The sequence below is a fragment of the Pangasianodon hypophthalmus genome, chromosome 28 (assembly GCF_027358585.1).
Source record: "Pangasianodon hypophthalmus isolate fPanHyp1 chromosome 28, fPanHyp1.pri, whole genome shotgun sequence".
Classification (NCBI taxonomy): Eukaryota; Metazoa; Chordata; class Actinopteri; order Siluriformes; family Pangasiidae; genus Pangasianodon; species Pangasianodon hypophthalmus.
The window spans coordinates 1,370,974-1,395,389 of NC_069737.1; the positions used below are offsets into that span (position 1 = coordinate 1,370,974).

General features: G+C 40.8%; 1 protein-coding gene across 1 annotated transcript in view; it reads left to right on the forward strand.

The window, feature by feature from the left end:
• Positions 1-3,019: 3,019 nt before the first annotated feature.
• The window catches only part of tacr3a (tachykinin receptor 3a), a 29,416-nt gene continuing 8,019 nt past the window's right edge, over positions 3,020-24,416 (forward strand). Inside the window, exons 1-3 of the mRNA XM_026945196.3 lie at positions 3,020-3,387; positions 11,296-11,484; positions 12,405-12,555. Of these exons, the coding sequence (XP_026800997.1) occupies positions 3,020-3,387; positions 11,296-11,484; positions 12,405-12,555 (708 nt within the window). The remainder of the gene's footprint in view (positions 3,388-11,295; positions 11,485-12,404; positions 12,556-24,416) is intronic.

The window sequence follows — 24,416 nt, forward strand, 5'->3', positions numbered from 1 at the left end:
GGTAAGTGTGAAGAGCAAACTCCAAACTATTGTTCATTATTTTCTTCTCAGTACCTAGAACCTTTAACATTTAACTACTAGATACGTGATACTCTCTTCAAGGACGTTCTTCAAGGGTTCATTAATGGTTCCTTAAATAATTAAGGGATCTTAGCTTCTAAAAGGGGTTCTACTTGGAACTTTTCCTGCTAGGAAAACAGTTTGTTGTTGGCTTCTTCATAAAACCTTTAAGGTTCCGCAAGAGGGAAACAAAGAACACTTCTGAATATTCGAACAGCATATTCACTTAGAAGGTTAAGTTTCCTACAGAGCACTGAATGCGTTTGTAGTCTCACCCAAAATGGAGAACTTAATACACAGAACAATCAGATCAGCGATATCACCTTCAAGAACCTTTAATTAATGGCTCTTAGCTTGTAAAAAGGGTTCTTCTTTCTGGAACGCTGTCTGATTGGGAAACACTTGTAAGGTTCTACAGAGAACTCAGTAGAAGATGGATGAATCAGTATCTCTTGACTTGGTACAACATTCTTCAAGGGTTCTTAATGGGTTCATTGGATAAGTAAGGGTTCTTAGCTTCCAAAAAAATGGTTCCACTTCTAACACTTTCTGATTGGAAAACACTTGTACAGAGAATTCAGTAGAACATGAATGAACATCTTGGTACACTCTTAGAAAAAAAGGTTCTTCAAAGGTTCACTGGATAATTAAAGGTTCTTCACTTCTAAAAACGTTCTACTCGGAACACTAGAGAAACCCTACAGAGAACTCGGTAGAAGATGATGATGTGAACTGAACTGATGAATGATTGAATTGTTGCAGTAAAGTTAAAAGGTTCTTTTCAGGTTCTTTGGCTAATTAAGAGTTTTAGCTTCCTGAAAGGGTTGGATCCATGTCTAATGAGGAAGCACTTTAGTGAACCAAAGAACCCTTAAGGAGACAAATTTTTCTGAGTGTGTAATTCTCCTATCATTATTCGGGCCTTATGATGATGAATACGTTGCCGTGGTAACCTTATCGCCATCACCAACCGACAACATGCGAAACCCCGCCCACTCTTTTATACATTCATGTTCTGGACGATTCTTTGCCTAGAGCAGAGCTGGAATCTTTAACATGGCAGCTCGGGAGAGAACCGGGTGCTAACGTACAGATAATCATTTCTCTCAGGAGGAATTTTATCGTAATGAGAATTCCCTCTCTCTCTCTCTCTCTCTCTCTCTCTCTCTCTCTCTCTCTCTCTCTCTGCTTCCCTCTTTCTTTCCATCTCCATTCTCCCTCTCGCATGTTTCTTATCTCAGCTGCAGAAGCGACGTAGTGTGACGCAGTCTGAATTTCCCTGAAGGAAAAGCGAGTCAATCCGACACTTTCACGCTGAGGAAGAAGTGTAAGGAGAATTCGTGTCTGGTGTCATTTGATATGTGAAATAACTTTAACAGCATTAAACTGAGCGAGAATTCTGTTTACACTCCTCATTTACTTCACTCTATTTATTTTCTCTCTCAAATCACTTACATATTCTGATTGATTTCCATCTCTTTGAAGACCTTCCTAATAGTTTTAATGATGTTTATTTATCCCACTGTGCTGCTCTTTCTGAGTTCTGGATTCTGATTGGTCAGAAGGTGTTGATTAGTTTTCTACAGCAGCAGCTCTGACAGTAGCGCAGGTTTATATTAATGCGCTCGTTCTAATACGTTATCGTTTCTATAGTAACAGCTCATCACATTTTTATCGCATGGATAAAAAAATATGTTTGCTGTAAGGAGATGTTTATGTAACGTGTATGGAAGGAGTCTCCAGTGTCAGCGCTTCGTAACAGTCAGAGGTAAAGCTGTAACTTTATGTTTTCTGACGTCTCCAGGACAGAGGAGTTTACGCTTCTTTGCGGTTTCTCTGAAACACGACAAGCTGCGATTTTTCTCTTATTTACTTCAAGACAGAGAAAAGAGAGGCTGGTGAGGGAACGACTGTTTAAAAAAAAAATGTTTTTAAAAAAAAAAATCAGTTCTTGTTTTTATACGTTTTAACAGACTTTGACTTTTTTAACCAGAGAGTATTCGTTATAGATTTTAATAGGTAAGTGCTTCTTCATAAAAACGTTCTACTTGGAAATCTATTGTAGGGTTCTTCTCAAAAATAATTCGAAACCAGTGAGAGAGCAGAACATTCAGACAGATTTACGTTCTCTATAAAATGATAAATGTTTTATAAGAATTGAGAAATGTATAATGTATTTTTGAAGATGAATGGGGTGGAACTAGTGGAAGAATGTCTTGGACTGTTCTTTATGAAATGATTGTTCACTTCATTGTGCAACTGAAATGTGTAAATAAATAAATAAATAAATAAATAAATAAATAAAGCACAGTGCACTGAAAAGATAACTAGAGAGCCACAATGATTTATAGGCCATCATTCTCCATTTAGAAGCTTTTTATTCATTAGTTTCTGAGTGTAGTGAAGTGCGCTCCCTAAATTCCCAAATTCCTTCATGCATGATGATCCATGGAGATTTTTTTCCATCTCCACTCAGTGTGCTGTAATGAAGTGATTATCTAATCCTAATGCAGGATCGACTGAAGCTCAGCTGAACTTGTTCCTGTGTGTCAGCGGCCGCGTTTCAATCAATCAGGCGAGTTTTTCCCCTCTTTCTCTCCTGCGGTTGCGCAAACGCGTCACACACACACACACACACACACACAGTGAGAGAGAGAGAGAGAGAGAGAGAGACTCACAGCCTCGGGCAACTCACGCATTAATCCTGTCTCCTTCCCTTCAGCACATCACACCTCCTCCTCCAGTCATCCACTTCTCCACTTCTCCATCTCTCCTGGTTCCTCACATCTCACCAGTTTTGGATTTTTTTGCGCTCGACGCGTGGAGTCGGTGCGCGTCCCCGCGTATCCGCGCTCTCCAAACACAACACCGGCGCGCTTTTCTGTGCGTTATATCACGTTTTTAAACTTCCTCTTATTATTTCGAAGCTCTTTCTTTTTTCTTTTTTTTTTTCCTGGAAATGGTTCCCTCGCAGAACGCTTCCAATGTGACCGGGAACTGGACCAATCAGTTCGCGCAGCCGCCGTGGCGCGTGGCGCTGTGGTCGGTGGCGTACAGCTCCATCCTGGCGGTGGCCGTGTTCGGGAACCTGGTGGTCATGTGGATCATCGTGGCGCACCGCCGGATGCGCACCGTCACCAACTACTTCCTGCTGAACCTCGCCTTCTCCGACGCCTCCATGGCCGCCTTCAACACGCTGATTAACTTCATCTACGCGGCGCACGGGGACTGGTACTTCGGAGAGGCGTACTGCAAGTTCCACAACTTCTTCCCCGTCACCTCCGTGTTCGCCAGCATCTACTCCATGACCGCCATCGCTGTGGACAGGTAGGAGCTGTGTCTCTGTGCCAGACTGCAGTGATCAGTGCAGCACCAGTGTTCACTCTCCGCTCAGGGGAAAGCAGCTGCAGGAAAGAAGTGAGCAGTAAAACAGCTGGACTGATGTGTATAAGTATAACAGCACATCTGCAAGTGTTTTATTCCTCTTACACCACACCAACAATTACATTTTTTATTTATTAAAATAAAGAAAAGCGTAAACTCCTCTGTCCTGAAGATGGCGGAAAACTTAGTTACAGCTTTAATTCTGACTCCTTACAAAAAAAACTGCACTGTATCACCGAGTTTTTACTCCAGTGGTGATCAGTGATTGGTTACTGGGAACGGTGGTGATCAGTGATTGGTTACTGGGAACGGTGGTGATCAGTGATTGGTTACTGGGAATGGTGGTGATCAGTGATTGGTTAATGGGAACAGTGGTGATCAGTGATTGGTTATTAGGAACAGTGGTGATCAGTGATTGGTTAATGGGAACAGTGGTGATCAGTGATTGGTTAATGGGAACGGTGGTGATCAGTGATTGGTTACTGGGAACGGTGGTGATCAGTGATTGGTTATTAGGAACAATGGTGATCAGTGATTGGTTATTGGGAACAGTGGTGATCAGTGATTGGTTAATGGGAACAGTGGTGATCAGTGATTGGTTATTAGGAACAATGGTGATCAGTGATTGGTTATTGGGAACAGTGGTGATCAGTGATTGGTTAATGGGAACAGTGGTGATCAGTGATTGGTTATTGGGAACAGTGGTGATCAGTGATTGGTTATTGGGAACAGTGGTGATCAGTGATTGGTTAATGGGAACAGTGGTGATCAGTGATTGGTTATTGGGAACAGTGGTGATCAGTGATTGGTTGTTAGAAACAGTGGTGATCAGTGATTGGTTATTGGGAACAGTGGTGATCAGTGATTGGTTAATGGGAACAGTGGTGATCAGTGATTGGTTAATGGGAACAGTGGTGATCAGTGATTGGTTATTGGGAACAGTGGTGATCAGTGATTGGTTGTTAGAAACAGTGGTGATCAGTGATTGGTTATTGGGAACAGTGGTGATCAGTGATTGGTTATTGGGAACAGTGGTGATCAGTGATTGGTTAATGGGAACAGTGGTGATCAGTGATTGGTTATTGGGAACAGTGGTGATCAGTGATTGGTTAATGGGAACAGTGGTGATCAGTGATTGGTTAATGGGAATGACTTTAAAACTAATTTAAGGACATGTAAATTATAAGGACATGTAAAAACACTAATAAAGGTTATACTGTATATACTGTACATATTAAAGGTACTAATGGTACTGATTCAGTGACAAGCGAAAGTACAGACTGGTACCTTTATTTCTGATAGTGTAGCCTATATATGTATTCTATATCCTATAAGTATTGGCACCCCACTAACTGGAACCACTGTGGAGCTGCTGCTGATATGATCTGGGGGGGTGGGTCGTTCTCAGTAGTGTGTTTGTGTGTGTGTGTGTGTGTGTGTGTGTGTGCTGATATGAATGCAAAATATGTAGTAACAGTGTATGTAAATGTAATGTATGTGCATTTCGTGTGTGTGTGTGTGTGCTGATACGAATACAAAATGTGTAGTAACAGTGTATGAAATGTAATGCATGTGAATTGTGTGCATTGTGTGCATTTTGTGTGTGTGTGTGTGTGTTTGTATGATGCTGGAAGGGTTTCCTGGAGCTGCTGCTATTTTATTGCCCCATCAATCTTTTTATATTTTTATCCATCTCACACACATGGTGAGTGTGTTTGTGTATCCTGTTAAAGAAGAATGTGAAGATGCTAAGATTATCCCACATTATCCAGCCCTAATAATTTATTTACCAAATCCCCAGGGGTTGAAATCACACACACACACACACACACACACACACACACACACGGCAGGTGTGTGGTGTCACTGCAGAAGCAGCAGCAGTATCTCAACGAGAAAACGTAATTATTTCTCTGATTGAAACACACTGTAGAGATTCTGCCTTCTGTGGAGCGTACAGACATCCTGAGCTTCTCTGAAAAGGAAATTTTCTGTCCTGTCAGAGGGTTCTGCATCAAAGGATTCCCCCAAAAGTAACCATTTATGTACAAAAATAAAATGTGGTGATGACTATGCAAACATAAATGTATACATATATTTCTATTTATTCACAAATACGACCTAAAAAAACAGATCTTATGTTCAGACTGTGGAAAAAAATTACAATAAAAAAATCAATAGTTCAAGATCAAATTTTCACCACTGTCTTCAGTGTGTGTGTGTGTGTGTGTGTGTGTGTGTGTGTGTGTTCAAATCCATGAAACCATGATATATTTAGATTAGATTATCATACGATGAAACTCTCCAGCCCTAACACCAGTAGTCAGAAATCAAAATTGAGATTATTGACAAGGATGCGTCAGAAAACGTTAAAAATATTAAACAAACTTCAACACTTTATTCTTTAAGTTTGTGGCTTCTTTGTTTTTTTTTTTCATTTCTTTGCTAATGAATTGTATTTCATTAGATTTTATCGCATGAGAGAACTACTGTGTAAAATACAAACGCAATAGATGGATCATTTGACTTTATTGTACACACTGCTACAGACACTAACCACATCCCGCAGTCCCTGCATCCCGATCGTGGATGTTGTACTTCCTGTTCCAGTTGTGGCCAGATTTCTGGCTGATGTCTTGAGGTTTGCTTGTGTATTACTAGATAATGCATCCTGACAGCGTCCTGACCAGCCCTCTCACTGTGTGGTACAGGAACTGCACAGTCTCTGAAGACCCTACAGCGAATTGTCAGAACAACTGAAAAGATCACTGGAGTCTCTCTACCCACCATCGACGCCTCATACAACAACCGCTGCATCCGCAAAGCCACCAGTATTGCAGACGACCCCTCTCACCCCTCTCACCCCTCTCATGGACTCTTCACCCTCTTGCCATCTAGCAGAAGGTACAGGAGCATCCGTGCCACTGCCAGCACACTCCGCAACAGTTTCTTCCCTGTGGCAGTTAGATTACTCAACACCCTGCTGCCTCCCAACACTCACCTGGACTAGTCAAACACCTAACCCAGGATGACTCAACACCACTGCACACCTGCACCTTTCAGCTGCATCAGACACTTTATGGAACATTAAATGTATTGCTGCTACAGATATACCTATTGCTGCTACACTACCAAACAGTTTACAGTTCACAGCCCATGTTCTGTATTTTTAGTGTCCTGTGGATTTATTGTTCTGTTTGGTGTAGTTTTTGTCCTGCACTCGTCTCACACCAGTCCCTTTTCCAGCAAAACACCCCCCAACATGATGCTGCCAGCCCCATGCTTCACAGCTAGGATGGTGTTCTTCAGATTAAAAGCCTCTCCTTTTTCCTCCATACACAGCGCTGATCATTACGGCCAGACAGTTCAGTTTTTGTCATCCAGAAGGATTGGCCTTCATCCTAGCGATCACCTGCAAACTTCAGTCTGGCTTTTTTAGTCGGGGCTTTTTCCTTGTGTGACAGTCTTCCAGGCCATGGAGATGTAGGACCCATTTAATGGTGGATGTGCAGCCTTCAATTCCTTCACCGGTTCCTTTGTTGTTGTTTGGGATTCATTTGAACAATTTCAGATGATGCCGTGTCTGTGTGTTCCCAAGATTTTAATATTTGTATGCAATAGTTTGTACAGATGCTTGTGGTATCTTCAGTTATTTAGAAATTGCTCCTGAGAGGAAACTGGACTTGAGGAGGTCTACAGTTTTCTTCTGAGTTCTTGGCTGAGTTTCTTGGATGCTTTCCCATGCTATCAATGGCAGAAAGGCCACTGGTCCTGATCAGCAGCCACATGTGCACGCCTAATTGACTCCTCATTATGCCAATGAGCCAAACAGAAGCTTCTGAAAGCCATTACACTAATTTCTGGAAACTGTTTAAATAGACAGTCAGCTTGGTGCATGACAGTGTACAACTCTTTAAATTCTCGTTAAATCTGCTTTACGACAGAAAACCCCACACTGCGTTATTAAATTATGTTTAGGATTTGATGGAGAGAGCTGTCGCTGTCAGCTCTGAGTCGAAATTCATCTTTACAGCTGGTTTTATATCTTTGAGTGCGAGCGAAGCCTCTTCAGTAAATCATGCTGGACAGACGAGGATGAGATGGTAGACAAACCATCTCCTGATAGCAGACTAATGAGCACGAGAGCAGTTATTGAATTAACCAGACATGTGTGATGCTGGAGTGATGCAGGACTAATGGAGTGATGGGGTGATACAGGAGTGATGCAGGGGTGAAGTGGGAATGATGCTGGAGTGACGGAGGAGTGACACTGAAGTGATGCAGGAGTGATGCTGGAGTGACGGAGGAGTGACACTGAAGTGATGCAGGAGTGATGCTGGAGTGAGGGAGTGTTGCAGGAGTGATGTTGAAGTGATGCTGGAGTGATGCAGAGGTGATGAAGTGATGCTGGAGAGATGAAGTGATGCGGGAGTGATGAAGTGATGCGGGAATGATGAAGTGATGCGGGAGTGATGCAGAGGTGATGAAGTGATGCAGGAGTGATGCGGGAGTGATGCTGCAGTGATGTTGAAGTGATGCAGGAGTGATGAAGTGATGCTGGAGTGACGCTGGGGTGATGCGGGAGTGATGCTGGAGTGATGAAGTGATGCTGGAGTGATGCAGGAGTGAGGCAGGAGTGATGCAGGAGTGAGGCAGGAGTGAGGCAGGAGTGGTGCAGGAGTGAGGCAGGAGTCAGCAGCGTGAGGGTCTGATGATGAGCTATTATTAGCTGTTTGTGTTGTAGATCTGTGGTGTGGAGACAGAGATCCAAAACCTCATCATCTGTCACACTGACAACCCGAGTTACTGCAATGTGACAGACAAACCAATTAGAGAGCACGCTAACACACACGGATGTAAACACACACACACACAAACACACACACAAACACACACCCAAATAAGCATACACACACAGAGAAATACACACACACAAACAGAAACATTCAAACACACACAGATGTAAACACACACACAATCATGAACATAAATATACAAACAAGTAAACACATATGGATGCAAACAAACACACACAGACATATATACACACACACACACACACACACACACGCAAACACAAATGCACAAACAAGCAAACACAACCACAAACATTAACACAAAAACACACCAACATGCAGACACAAATACACAAAGAAAGAAAGAAAGAGTTGATAGCCAAAACTTAAAAAAGAGTGAGAGAGCGAGACATAAATTGGGGAGCAAATAGAGAAAGTGAATAAATAAGGAATAAGAGCAGGAAGCAGCGGCTCTGTAACGTGTGTCCGTATGACGGATGGATTAAATTACTGAAGTTAAGTGACTCAGAAACACGTGATGTAATCAAAACCTTCAGCGTTAAAACCTAGAGCAGCCGTTTAATGACCTGAAAGATAAAATCGCTTCTTTCTTTCCTTTTATTTCTCAGTGTGTCGGTGTTTTTCATTTCATCTGATTTCAGATAGAAACATAAAGTAAATCGTTTTACACTTTTTCTTTAATGAAGCTTTGTGATGTAGAACGAGGTTCAGAAATGTGAGTGTAAATAAAAGACCGTGATATAAAAGTTATAAAAAATCTTGATAAATACTTTCATTTTAAATTTTACACTCTTGAGAAAATATTTTATTAGGGAGACACTGAAATTAAAAATATTCATGGCTCTATGTGGACCAAAAATATTGGAAACAATTTTTTATTTGGTAGTTTAAATGAAAAAAAAATTGTTAAAAAAATCTCTCAGATCTCATGAGAAATTTGTACAAATTCAAATGCAGTTGTGTTTCATTACATTTCATACAAACAAAAAATAGGAAAAGATACAAACACTAACTTTGCCCATAACTCCACCCATAACTCCACCCCTACCCCACCTGAAGCCCCGCCCCTTACCATAACGCTTTAGCTTTCTTTATTTGATTACCACTTAACTTTAAAAAAGAATTAATTTTAATTAATTTTCTCTCATCCCAGTAGGCACCTTCTTCAAAACCACTATTTTAAACTCAACGTTGTAACTTCCAGATGTTTTTTAAGCTTAAAGAGGACGGACTTTCTCAAAAACATGTAAAGTAAATTCTCTAATACGGTGTTTGACATTTTAAAGTTTTAGTCTAAATATGAAAGATTTACACTTGCTCTGATTTTTGCATTTACAGTATATGAATTGTGACTTTCAAATTATTGTGAAGCGTGAAACTTGTTTTAATTTTTAACTTTAGTACGAATGTGATCATTAACCCACTTGAATATTTAGGATTGTTTGGTGGTCGGTGGGTTTTTTGCTCTTTACTGGCCTGGAAATGGTTTTTAATCACAGAATAAGTTTAATAAGTTCCATTTTCCTGAACTTGAAACCACAGGAAGAGTTTCCGTGCACCGCATGCGTGGTATAAATGGGAGATTAATGCGTGAGCTGATGAGATATCGGCGCGTTAATGGAGCGAGATTAATGCTCTCAGGTACATGAGGTTTTAGTGCAGCTCTCTGTCTGCTTTCATCGACATGGACGACTTCATCAGCACTCCGGTACACGTGAACATTTACTCTCAATCAGTGTTCCTCACCGCAACATTGATTATAACGTCAGATTTCATTTAGCTCCAAACAGCTCAGATTAAACCGCACCATGACTGAACCAGGCATCGTCTCCTCTCCACCGTCACAGAACAAACACAACCGGAGAAGACTTCAGGCCTCCATTTTCTGAAGCTGGATGTTTTCCACTTTTGTATACAGTCAATAAGTCAATCTTGCACTATGACGCATTTCACCATCTTTAGAAAAAAAGAAAGAAATTAAGAACAGGAAATCAAAGATCACCATTAATTCCAGATAAAACGTCAGAATCAAACACTTGTTTTAAACATTGACATAATCCTTTTTTCAGAAGCTTTCTGAAAGTCTTTATGGAAACATAAAGGAAAAAAGGAAATATAAAAGCTTCCAGGTGCCACATTATCATTCTGTAAGAGCTAATCATTTGCATGTTGGATGTGATTGGTTGAAACTAGCTGAGCCTAATTTATGACATCACAACCCTAGCTTTTACATAGCTCCGCCCCCAAATTTACTTTAATTAGAAGAATGTGAACAGATTTGATGCAAACAGCTGAATGTGTGAATCAGAAGGAGACTAAGTGTAGAAGAGGAAATATTTAAACATCATGTGTTTGAGGTTTTAAGAAGAAGGAATTTAAAAGCTTTGATGTCGTGTAATTACGTTTTCCACTTTCAGGAACCGTCAGCTTCGAAATGTAGTGATGAAGCACGTGCTGTCCATGTGTGTGTGTGTGTGTGTGTGTGTGTGTGTGTGTGTGTGTGTGTGTGTTTGTGTGTGTGTGTGTGTCTCAGGGTCCCTCGGGTGCTTAGGCACTTCTGCACTGGCAAAGAATCAGTGTTCCTTCATGAGTCACTGCACAACAGAGAGCCTTGTAACATAGAACATATGGAACATAGACAACATAGAGAACCTATTAAACATATTAAACACAGAGAACATATTAAACATATTAAACATAGAGAACATAGAGAACCTATTAAACCAAGAGAACATATTAGACATAGAGAATATAGAGAACATATTAAACATAGAGAATATATTAGACATGGAGAACATATTAAACATATTAAACATAGAGAATATAGAGAATATATTAAACATATTAAACATAGAGAATATATAAACTATATAGAACAAATTCCATAACATGGTGGAAGTATCAGAAAGAAAAAGAAATAAAACACATTATTAAATATATGTGAATAATTCTCTTGAAGGATCCAATTCACTTTAATTCATATTACTGAAGTTTCTTCTCCTGTGTGTGTGTGTGTGTGTGTGTGTGTATACAGGTATATGGCCATAATTCACCCGCTGAAGCCTCATCTCTCAGCCACGGCCACTAAAGTGGTGATCGTGTGTATCTGGGTGTTGGCTGTGGTGCTGGCGTTCCCGCTCTGCTTCTTCTCCACCGTCAGGAAATTACCCAGAAGGACTCTGTGCTACGTGGCGTGGCCTCAACCCGGGGACGACCCCTTCATGTGAGAATCACTTACATCCTGAGTTCTGGATTGTGATTGGTCAGAAGGTGTTGATTAGTTTTCTATAACAGCAGCTCTGACAGTAGCGCAGTAGTTTATATTAATGCGCTCGTTCTGATACGTTATCGTTTCTATAGCAACAGCTCATTCACCTTTATGGAAGGAGTCTCCAGTGTCAGTAACTTGAAGTTTTCTGACATCTTCAGGACAGAGGAGTTTACGCTTCTTTGCGGTTTCTCGGTAACAACAACGTCAAGCTGCGTTTGTCTTTTTGTCTTATTAACTTCAAGAGAGAGAGAAAAGAGAGTCTGGTGAGGGAACGACTGTTTATAGCTGCTATAACGTAAGTGACAACAGGAACTACTTTGTTTCATGGACATTAAATGTAACTATAAACAGACAAAAAGTATAAATAAAAATTGTAATTTTTGGCAAACTGCTGTGGTGTAAGAGGAACACTGTAACTCATCACACCACCACGTTGTTGATTGTTTTCCTATAACAGCAAGCACCATGGTGTTTCGTTCCTTACTTAAATCCTTTCAGTGGAATGAACTCAACTCTGCAGATCATCTACATGTGAAAATCTTTACATTCTTGTAATAAACAGAATTAGTATTGAACATGTGACAGGCAAGTGTTATTGTGTCATAAAGTGTAACAGCCAATCACATTCCAGTGTGCCGAACCTCCACATGAACTGAATTATTATTCAAAATTAACAGAAGTGATCTGTCTTTAAAACAAGTCTTAGGTGACTTTAATTATCTGTAACCTTTCGTACTTTCGTTGTAAAATTTTATTTCATTTAAATTTCCAATCATGAGACGTCTGATCTCAGCCGTTCCGCATTATAAATATCAAATCCTTTTCATCTTATTTTCTAATCACTTGTGTTTTTTGTTTCTGTGGTTTGTCAGGTACCATATCATCGTGATGTTGCTGGTCTACATGCTGCCTCTAGTGGTGATGGGAATCACATACACCATCATCGGCGTGACGCTGTGGGGAGGAGCGATCCCCGGAGACTCGTCAGACAATTACCATGGGCAACTCCGCGCCAAGAGGAAGGTCGGTGGATAAACTGCTCGGAAAAAACACTTTCGGATTTTATTTATGCAAATGAGCAAAATGAATAGGTACGAAATTTGCAACAAACAATAACTGGAGTGTAGATATGAGGAGATGCCATTTAAACAGATTTAGAATGAAAGGTAAGTCATTTCTCCAGGTTTTTGAGTAGGGTGCCAATAATTCTGGAGTTGACTCTGTCTACCAGGTAAATCTCGGCTACACAGAAACTGTTCATTAGCGACCAACATAAATGCTGCAGTCATTTTTTCTTTCTAGTGAAGCTGCATCCCATTGGAGCTTGAACCCAAAACAGCAATCTACATATTATCAATTTCAAGAAGAACACGGACTAATCCCCGGACTGGAACGGAGCGCCGGTGAAACTAGCAACACCCGAGTTGTCTTGGAGCTGAAGATATTTCCAGCAAACTTCTCTCCATCTGAGAGCCCTTATCTTCTCTTCTCTTATCTTCTCCTCCTCTTTAAGTGCTACTTGAGAAACTCATCTACACCTCTCAGACGGTGGAGCACCGTGTGGAGATCTCTGCAACACCAACCTCATCAACCTCCTCGGCTCGCGTCTAAAACGAGACTGCTGATTGTTTTTGGAGTAGCGCAATCCAGGATGAGTCTGTGCCTTCAGTTCTTCTCTTTGAAGCTTCACTACATGATGGTTGTCTCTTTCGAAGTCCAATCTCTTTCAAACGAGAAAAATGCGAGGCAGAGCTATCTCATTAGCACTGAGACGTGGTTTTAATTATGCACCAGGAAGTAATTAGCAAATCTATAAACGTCCATTATCAAGGAGACGGTGTTACACACGATTCCACTGTGATTAAAAATGAATAGAGCCATTAGTCTTCACGGATTCAGTTTGTTTTTTTTGCGGTTGAATAATTTATTCTCAGTCGCTTTAAAACGTTACCAGCTGAACGCTTGTGTCACTTCACATTTTCCATCTTTCTTTCCATCTCTGAAAAACAGCAAGTCATCACATTGTGACCAACATCTTGGGAGCAGGAACTCAAAATAAGGACAGGAACTGTCCTCACGAAGGAAATAAAACAATGCTACTCGGGATTTTAGTTCTGTTTTATTTCTAACAAATTAAGAAAAGACTCTAACGTATTCTTTTCTTGTTTTCTTTTCGTAAAAATGACTGACAGAAAGATTTATCAATATATTTAAAACCACAACAAGACACAATATGCACAATATAACTGCAAGCAGTGATCTGCGGGGTCCAAGCACCCTTCACAGTTATCACTCTTAATGACTAGATTTTACCAAAACACACAGAACTATAAAGAGGCCAATCACAAGGTACGGCTGTTTAACAAAATTAAGCTCCGCCCCAATATCACCACCTCCCAATTGATTGACATGTGGCGGCCATTTTCTTAACAAATGTCAGCATGTTTTTGGTAATTATAGATGTTCACACTCTGCTGCGTAGTATCACATCAACTTTGTGAACACAGCCCAAAAATCCTTGAACAGGATTGCAAAAGTAAGTTTTGCATGTTATGCAAATTAGTTAATTAGAAATCTAAGTGGGTGGAGCTAAAGAGTTCTTGAGTATTTTTGTGCCACAACAATCAAGCTCGACATGGTTGGGTCTGCACTTAGTGCTTGGCCCCCTGAAAGATTTGCACTGTGACATAATTAAAATGATTTGAAGTTTTGTATTTGTGAGGAAAATACAACAATATGAAAATAACACTCCAGAGAAGCCAACACATGCTTGAACTGGATCCTTTGGTTTTTGATTTTCAGATTTGTGTTGCTAAAAGTTGTAGTACTTTGCGCTATGTGAACAATCTGGAAGTTTTCTAATGTCAGTAACTCTGCTTTATGCGAGCATAAATCACACGCCGTACCTTTACCTTTGAGTAAAGTCAATTTCGACTCTGCAGGCACTCGATCTGTTTGTATTCAAATCCCACGCGGCTTCATGCAGACGGACGCTAAAGTGAGATTGATGCACTTGCCGATGCTTTAGCCGTGGCTTCTAAATGCATCACCAGAAGAAAGAAAACATTGAAAGCAGCCAAAACATTTTGCCGTCTCTCGATTTCATTACTCTGAAGCGAGCGTGCTGCTCCACTGCCTTCTCCTGTTTTCCTGTCAGGATGGAAGCGTCACATTGATGAACCCTTTCAAAACACTTTGCATTCAGGGACACAGTCAGCGTCTCATCCAGGATATTGTCTGGTTTTATTGCTTTTCCACCACACACACACACACACACACACACACACCGCTCTTAAAACGAAAGATAGAAATCACTCAGAGGTCTTTGCATATCGTCCCTCCCTGATCAGCGGCTGTCACTCACAGCTCTCACACTCGATAAAGTAATGTCTCTCATTACACACGCTGGAATTGCCTGAGATCTTCTCGACAATCCCCAACTTCCTTTCCTCTGTTACAAGCTATTTATGAGCTCTGTGTGTGTGTGTGTGTGTGTGTGTGTGTGTGTGTGGAGCAGACAGGTCTCAGACTTGCCGAACACCACCACTTTGGAGGATAATTACGTGAAAGCAGGGACATGTTCTACCTCTGAAATGGTTCTTAATCACACGAGGAGACGAGTTTCCGCTGAAGTACAGCTCGAGGTCTTTATTGTGTATAGATCTGAAAACAGACGGGAAGGAAGTGCCAGTTATCGACTTCCTGTCTCTGTTTGATCTGCGTGTGGAGCATGAATGAAATCTCTGTCTCGGTTTTATGCGCATTTCGGATTTGAGCATAAACTCACAACACTTTGCATTATTTACATTTCTAAAGAGAAGATGCAATAAAGACTGAACAGATATTTTCTTTAAATAATTGATGATGTAAGACAGGTGTGTTTTGGTTTCCACATCTGTATACAGTGAGCTCCACAATTATTTGCCCCCTCGGTAAAGAGGTGTAAAAAAGAATAAGAAAAGAAAGAACTTTAACCGTAACCTCCTAAAAAAACCTTATTCTGTCCCGAGGATGCCAATAATTTGTATCTGTATGGTAATAAAGTGAAAGAATCATATTTTCTTTCCTGTCAGTGAACAGATCTTTACCGCTATACCATTTAGCCATTTTTGGTTCATAGTGGAGGGTTTAACAGTCATTAAAAACTATTTTCGGTTCTTTAAATGTTTCCGTGAGTGATGCCATAAAGGGGGAAATATATTTGGGACCTTAAAAACATTTTAGTGGATGGTTTTTTGGAGCAATGTCATTACAGAAATACACTATATTACCAAAAGTATTCGGTCTCCTGCCTTGACTCACATATGAACTTAAGTGCCATCCCATTCCTAACCCATAGGGTTCAATATGATGTCGGTCCACCTTTTGCAGCTATTACAGCTTCAACTCTTCTGGGAAGGCTGTCCACAAGGTCGAGGAGTGTGTTTATAGGAATTTTTGACCATTCTTCCAAAAGCGCATTGGTGAGGTCACACACTGATGTTGGTCGAGAAGGCCTGGCTCTCAGTCTCCGCTCTAATTCATCCCAAAGGTGTTCTATCAGGTTCAGGTCAGGACTCTGTGCAGGCCAGTCAAGTTCCTCCACACCAGACTCTGTCATCCATGTCTTTATGGACCTTGCTTTGTGCACTGGTGCACAGTCATGTTGGAAGAGGAAGGGGCCCGCTCCAAACTGTTCCCACAAGGTTGGGAGCATGGAATTGTCCAAAATGTTTTGGTATCCTGAAGCATTCAAAGTTCCTTTCACTAGAACTAAGGGGCCAAGCCCAACTCCTGAAAAACAACCCCACACCATAATTCCTCCTCCACCAAACTTCACACTCGGCACAATGCAGTCCGAAATGTACCGTTCTCCTGGCAACCTCCAAACCCAGACTCGTCCATCAGATTGCCAGATGGAAAAGCGTGATTCATCACTCCAGAGAACGCGTCTCCACTGCTCTAGAGTCCAGTGGCGGCGTGCTTTACACCACTGCATCCGACGCTTTGCATTGCACTTGGTGATGTGTGGCTTGGATGCAGCTGCTCGGCCATGGAAACCCATTCCATGAAGCTCTCTGCGTACTGTACTTGGGCTAATCTGAAGGTCACATGAAGTTTGGAGCTCTGTAGCAATTGACTGTGAAGAAAGTCGACGACCTCTTTGCACTATGCGCTTCAGCATCCGCTGACCCCTCTCCGTCAGTTTACGTGGCCTACCACTTCGTGGCTGACTTGCTGTTGTTCCCAAACTCTTCCATTTTGTTATGATAAAGCTGACAGTTGACTGTGGAATATTTAGGAGCGAGGAAATTTCACGACTGGATTTGTTGCACAGGTGGCATCCTATGACAGTTCCACGCTGGAATTCACTGAGCTCCTGAGAGCGGCCCATTCTTTCACAAATGTTTGTAAAAACAGTCTGCATGCCTAAGTGCTTGATTTTATACACCTGTGGCCAGGCCAAGTGATTAGGACACCTGATTCTGATCATTTGGATGGGTGACTGAATACTTTTGGTAATATAGTGTATTTTGACTTTTCTATAGAACCATTTTTGGTTCCCTAAAGAACACTTTAATGGATGTTTTTTGGAACAATGCCGTCAGTTACCTAAAGAAAAGAACCTTTCACTTTTTTCAGCACTTGATTTTATTTTTTTACCCTTTTGTTGATGGCACAAATGAAAAAAAAATCAACTTAAATTTCTTCTTTCTTTCTTTCTTTCTTTCTTTCTTTCTTTCTCATTCTGTTCAGTTTTTCTTTCTCCTTCTTCTTCTTTCTTTTCTTTCTTGTTTACTTCATTGTGGTACCAGCAGATTGGTTAAAGAAACAGCCACTGAAAGATTCTTTAGGAAAAAAAACATAAATGGTTCTACAGAAATATTTCCATCTTTCCAAAGACTCTTCCACTTTTTTAATAAATTAAAAAATATTTGTATCATCCCTCCATCATATGCAACTCTCTGCAAGTACAGTTTTTTTTCTAAAAATTTCTGTTCTCATAAAATAATCTTTAAAAAAAAGTTGTGAAATTAAAGGCCGAGCATATTTGTTAGAGAAGTAACAGTTATTTCTGTCTCTGTAGCTAGAAGTCGCACTTCATCTGAGATTGTTTTTTATCAGATTACGGCTGCAGGATGTTCACATTTTTTTTTATTTCCAACTAATGTGTCACTCTGTTCTTCCTGATCAGACGTCTCTCTCTGTTTTCCGCCTGATATAACACCGTATCAGTTCATCATCGGACCGAGCGTGTAGGTCACATACAACACTAACACACAATCAGCTAATCAGCTGCTCATCAGTGAGTCACACACACACACAACACACAGGTCCACTTCTGTCCTGAGAACTTTTCCTTTCAGTCCTCAGGGTGGATAAAGAGAGACGGAGATAGAGCAGAAAATCATAAAGACGTGGCTTTGACAGTTATGATCTGTTTATGAAGACTTTACGAGCTATCGGGAGGAAAACGACTCAATGTCGCCTCTCTGCTCCTTCATCACGCTGCCGGTCATGTAGGAGAGAAACTCCGGGACACGGAATAAAAAAAATACTGATCACAATCCAACACACCGCATGCACACACCTCACCTCACAGCCCGGAATGTTCAGTATTCATACGGAAAATACTGAGGCCCAAATCTGAGCTCACTAATATAACAGAGAGAGAGAGAGAGAGAGAGAGAGAGAAACTGAGCCTATAAATTCAGAGTGATTTATTATAACAGCTCCAGACACACAGTGTTTTATTAATGACACACTCTCACGCTGCTCTGCTACAGAGATTCGTGTGTGTGTTCATGATGTAGTGTGTAATCATGTGATGAGTGAAGTGTGTAAATGTGCAGTGTGTAGTGCTGAGAGCGCTGATTTAAATGAGAGCTGTGATTTAACTGATTGAACAGAATGGAGAGAACGAGCGTGAGTAAACACGTGGTGATCACGTCTGCCTCAGAGGGACACACTGCGCTGATCACGTGATTATTTACATTTCAGTCTCGTCTCGCTGCCCGCTGATGGACTGTTCACTTTATACACTCGGTCTACTATATGATACACACAGAAATAACCTCACACACACACACACACACACACACACACACACCATGAGTGATGCTCCAACCAGGTGAACAAAAAAAGCACTGTGCTTATTTTCTTCTGTGTGTGTGTGTGTAACTGCAGAGGCAGGAGTTATTAAGTAAAAAAAAAAAAACACTTTATATTTTCAGAGGTTTTCAAAGTGAGCACATTTTCCCCTCGAGCAAGCAACAAGAACTCGATATAGAGTCTGTAATAAATCACAGACATTTAACACGGTGTGTGTTTGTGTTCTGGAGTAGAACAGAGACACCACACAGAGTTCACTCTGTTCACCCAGCAGAAAGGAAAAGAGAAAAAGCAAAAAGAGTTTTCAAGAGAAAAATGGTGATTATTGCGTTAAATAAGAGAGTGAGGAGTGTGAGGAGTGTGAGGAGAGTGAAGAGTGTGAGGAGTGTGAAGAGTGTGAAGAGTGTGGAGAGTGAAGAGTGTGAGGAGTGTGAGGAGTGTGAAGAGTGTGAGGAGTGTGAGGAGAGTGAGGGGTGTGAGGAGTGTGAGGAGAGTGAGGAGTGTGAGGAGAGTGAGGGGTGTGAGGAGTGTGAGGAGAGTGAGGAGAGTGAGGAGTGTGAGGAGAGTGAGGGGTGTGAGGAGTGTGAGGAGAGTGAGGAGTGTGAGGAGAGTGAGGGGTGTGAGGAGTGTGAGGAGTGTGAGGAGAGTGAAGAGTGTGAGGAGAGTGAGGAGTGTGAGGAGAGTGAGGGGTGTGAGGAGTGTGAGGAGAGTGAGGAGAGTGAGGAGTGTGAGGAGAGTGAGAAGAGTGAAGAGTGTGAGGAGTGTGAGGAGAGTGTAATTATAACAGGGTGAGGAGCGTTTTGTCTGAGTGTAATGGACGACTTCACCATTAAGAAAACTTTAAATAATTTCTTTTACACCAAGGTTGAGTTCTGGACTGTGATTGGTCAGAAGGTGTTGATTAGTTTTCTATACCAGCAGCTCTGACAGTAGTGCAGCAGCAAATCACAGCTTTATATTAATGCACTCGCTAGTACATTATTGTTTCACAGGGACTTGTACGGCAGACGCTCCACGTAAAGGGAAGTGTTTACTAATTCACTGTGAGAAGGATACTCAATTATTTTTCTGTTCATTTTTCTCTTTCGCAGTCTTTCTAATCGCTTCTGGCTTAATAGAGAGCCACAAACTGCATCTTACAGATTCCTCCAGTGAGAATTACACCTCATTTAGGCTAAATTGGCTATGCTGAAACTCTAATTTAACACCGCTTTAATTGCCTTGTGGGTTCTTGTAAGACTAATCTCATCAGTCGGGTGGAGTCGAGCGCAAATTAGCACTCAGCTAGGAGCTAATGCTTTAGCAAAACAAAGAAGAATTATGTGAACTGGTGATGTATGCTAGCGTGAGTATTAGGAAAGAGCACTGATTATTTCGTGGTGTCAGACCTCATTGAGCTTGCTGTGTCTCAGATTTGCTCACTGAGTTGTTTAGCGATGGTGTTTCTGCACTCGGCTCCATGTTCTCTCTCCAGTCGAGAGCTCTCCATGCTAAAGAGCGCTAGCACAGCACCGAGAATGTAATGAGCTTCATTAGCAGAGTAATCAGATAAGGGACGGGATGATGGACACGGAGACGGAGACGGAGACGGTTCAACATTGAGTTTTATTATAGATATGAGCCACAGACTTCTACATAACATGAAACATTTTTAATTTTATATTTGACAAAAAGAATGAACCCACTACAATATGATACGATACGATACAATACGATATGATGTGATATGATACGATACAATATGACACAATACAATATAAAATGGTACGATACTATACAATACAGTATGATATGAAATGGAACGATACAATACGATATAATACGAAATGAGACAATACAATACAATACGATACGACACAATGTGATACGATACAATATGATACAATACGATGCAGTACAATACAATACGATACAACACAGTAAGATACGATACGATACAATACGATACAGTACGATACGATGTGATATGATACGAAACGAAATGATACAATATGACACAATACAATACGATACAATACGATACAGCATGATACGATACAGTACGATACGATACAGTACGATACGATACAGTACGATACGATACGATATGAAATGATACAATACGATGAAATTTTGATTTCAGTTTGATATTTGACGATACGTCTGAATCTGCTACGATACGATTCCTTGCTTCTTATCCTTTTTTCCTCCTGCTATTTGTTCCTCCCTTCTTTCTTTCCTCCCTTGTTTATTTTTTCTTATTTTCTTCTTTCCATCTTTCCTTCTTTCCTTCTTTCTTTCTTGTCCTTCACTTTCATATTCTTACGTTTTTTTCTTTCATTCTTTTACATCTTTGATTAAATTCCTTCTGTGTTTTTGTTCATTCTTTCATCCCTCTCTTTCTTCCCCCTTTTCATCTCTCCTTTTTAATACGTTTTGATTCATTTGTGTAATAAACGGATGAGTAATGGACATTCTCAGAGAGCTGGTAATGAAATATTGTAGCGTAAGAAGAAGTTCTCCTGTGGGATGCGATAAGATCATCGCACTGCTGGGAAAACTGAAGAGAAAGAAAAAGAATGAAGTGATGCTAATCAGCGATGGACTGCTGATCCTCACTCATCCTGACCTTCAGATGTCTGAGACAAACGAATGCACAGTCGTCATGAAAGCGTGTTAACTTTAATGCCCATGAAGTGAAGGGAAGGAGAGCATTGACAGGATGGAGTGATTTCCACAGCAGCCAATAGCGTTTGAGATACGCCGTACCTCACGCTACACCCACTCAGCAGTGGATAGATACGAAGCTACGCCTTTAAACAGAGCTCGCTTGCAGCTGTGTACGATTTCTCACCGATCATTTCCACGTTGTAACTTTGTCATTGTTTCATTTCACTATGTACTTGTATATCGCTGAAATGACAATAAACTCCACTTGACTTGATGTTCAGTATCCTAGAGCACAGACTTCCAGTCACCGGGCCTCGGACCAGTACCAGGCTCGATTGTTAGCATCCTGCCGCAGCTTTTTACTTCTAATGTGAGAGCATTTGGTTAAAAGACTAGCGTTTATTGCAAGACAGTAAAATAAAACTGTATCGAGAAGCTAGCTTTAGGGACAGCTAACATTCCTTGATAAACGCGCACTGCTGCAGTTTGTTTATGGAGGCGGGACAAATGTGTTCTAGGTTCTAGCATTTAATTGAACGCAAATTGCATAAGTTCAGGATGAATCATTAAAAACTTTTCACCATTTTCCTGGTATTGATGAAAACAAAAATTAGAATAAGAATATCTACAAAACCCATTTTTTGCAGTTGTACAATCTTCAGTGCATCTTCAGTGTCAGAAGATTTCATGGCATCTTCAATTATCAAGACAGCTACAAGGTTTAACTGTGGCATTGAAACCTGATCTCAGTACCCTCAGTCTTAACTCTGCATCTTTTCCAGCACAATGCTTATGTTGCTAAAAACATAGCAGGAAAACGTCATGTCTTGCAGGTACATTATGAAAAATGTAACCCAACATCAAAATAATTATTTGTTTACCACCTTTCTCATCAAGGTTCTTTTACAGTGTATAAAAACTCTAAGGAGGAAGGGTAGTGTTGGGGGAAAAAAGGAACATTTACAGCTGAGATCTGAACCGAGGCTAAAAAGATCACCGGAGATCCAGTGGGACGGTTTGTAATCTAAGAGCCGTGGTAAGGAACGATCCGCCTCCCACAGAGCCCGGTCTCATCTGGGACCACCGGCAGACCAGAACCAGAGAACATTAGTGCTGTAAGTGAGGAGAATGTCTGGGAGATAACGGCTTTAAACATGAGGAGGTGTTTGTAATAAACTGGAGGTGACACAGGCAGACGGTAGACCTGATGGAGAGCGGCTATAATGTGTGAATATTCTAGCAGCTGAATGTTGAGTGCTGAATAAGTTTCCGTTTATTAAGGTTGGGCCAGATATTGCAGTGAAGAGAGGAGTTACAGGGTTTCAGGATTCATCAGACTGAGGAGAGATGTGAGTACCAAACATGAGAAGAGCGCTTAAAGCAAAAAAAATAAAAAATAAAAATATACAATTTTCCACTTATCCCAAATGTGTGACATTGTCACTTTTATTTATAGAAAACATTTAAAGACATCAAGTGTGAAAAGAATGCTTTTGAGAATAAATTCATTTTTAATTTGGATTTACGAAGCTAATGTAACATTATTAAAATGTCTTGCTGTCAGTCGTCGCTGGACTACATCACCCATCAGCCCCAGCATGTCACATGACCCTGTCACATGTCTCCCCATGCACTCACACCTGTTTTGTGTTATTTAATGGTATTCCACAACATTAAATGTAACTATAAATGGATAAGAAGTATGACGTAATAAATTTTAAAATTGTAATCGGAAAATTGCTGTGATATAAGAGGCATAAAACACTTGGGGACATGCAGTTACAGGAAAATAATCAAGTTCAGGATGGTAACAATAACTCTGCTTCATCACACCACCCTGTTGTTGATTATATTCCTATAAGAACATGACATGCAGTGTTTTATTCCTTACATATACGATGAAGAAGAGCGGACTGAGAGCTAAACCTTGAGGAACTCCTTTAATCACAGGATGGTAGAGGTTTTATCTTTAGCAGCAGAGTGCTACAACATAAACCACACATGAGCAGTGACTGAAACTGCGATGGAAATGAAATGAGTGAGAAAGACGTCATGACTCACTGTGTCTGAGTTAAGAGCTAGCAAAAAGAGCGGTTCATTAGCGACCCTTACACAAGCCGTGGTCTCAGTGCCATTGTAGTGGACAGGAAGCAGACTGGGAGAGGTTATTAGTGCAGAGAGAGATCTATCATCAGGTGCACACTGCACTTAAAAGCAGCTTGGAAAGAACAGAAAAGAGTTCATAGTTCCAAATGTAAAAAAAGGCTCACGGCCAGGTTTCTTAAGAGCTGATGTGAGTGGATGTTTTAAGGAGCAGAGGAACAGAAGTCGAATGCTGATGGGTGAGAGATGCGATCTCGGAGAGGTGGGCTGGAGCTGGGGAAATCCTGAGCAGGGATCAGATTTAGAAATAGAGATTGTGAGTAAAGTGGAGACGAGGGGACAGGGGTGGAATGTTGGTTGATTGCAGATTTTATCATTGAAGAAATGGAGCTCAACACCGATGCTAGAGGAGGTGTAATGTGTTTATTTATACTGGCGAAGACGGTTTGGGGCTTTTGGGCGGTTTCACGATGACAGAGCTAAAAAAACAAAGTAATGTGTTAGCATTCAGTGTACTTAAACAAAGGGTCGTGTTTTCTTATATTACATTCACAATCAGACTAAAGACTGATCACTTTCTGCTTCTGAACAGTTCATTAACAACACAGCAGCTTCCGATTGTGAAAGCACCTTTCATTCTCTCCATGACCTGTTCATTAACTACAGTATGTTACTTTTATGAACAGTTTATGAACAGCACAGTACAAATAGATGTGGTTTTACATACACTGTTCACAAACAAACACTTCTGTGCTCATCAACAATTCATGAACAGCACAGCAGCTTCTGCTTGTGAACAGTTTATGAAACACACAGTATCTTCTGCTTATGAACAGTTCATGAGCAGTCTATGAACAGCACAGTACATTTTGCTTGTGAAGAGTTTATGAAAACATGAAGAGCTTCTGTTTGTGACCGATACATCTGTTTTATGAACAGTTCATGAACAGCGCAGTACCTCTGGTGAACAGTTCATGAACCACACAAAAGCTTCTGCTTGTGAACAGTTTATGAACAGGACAGTAGCTTCTGCTTCTGAA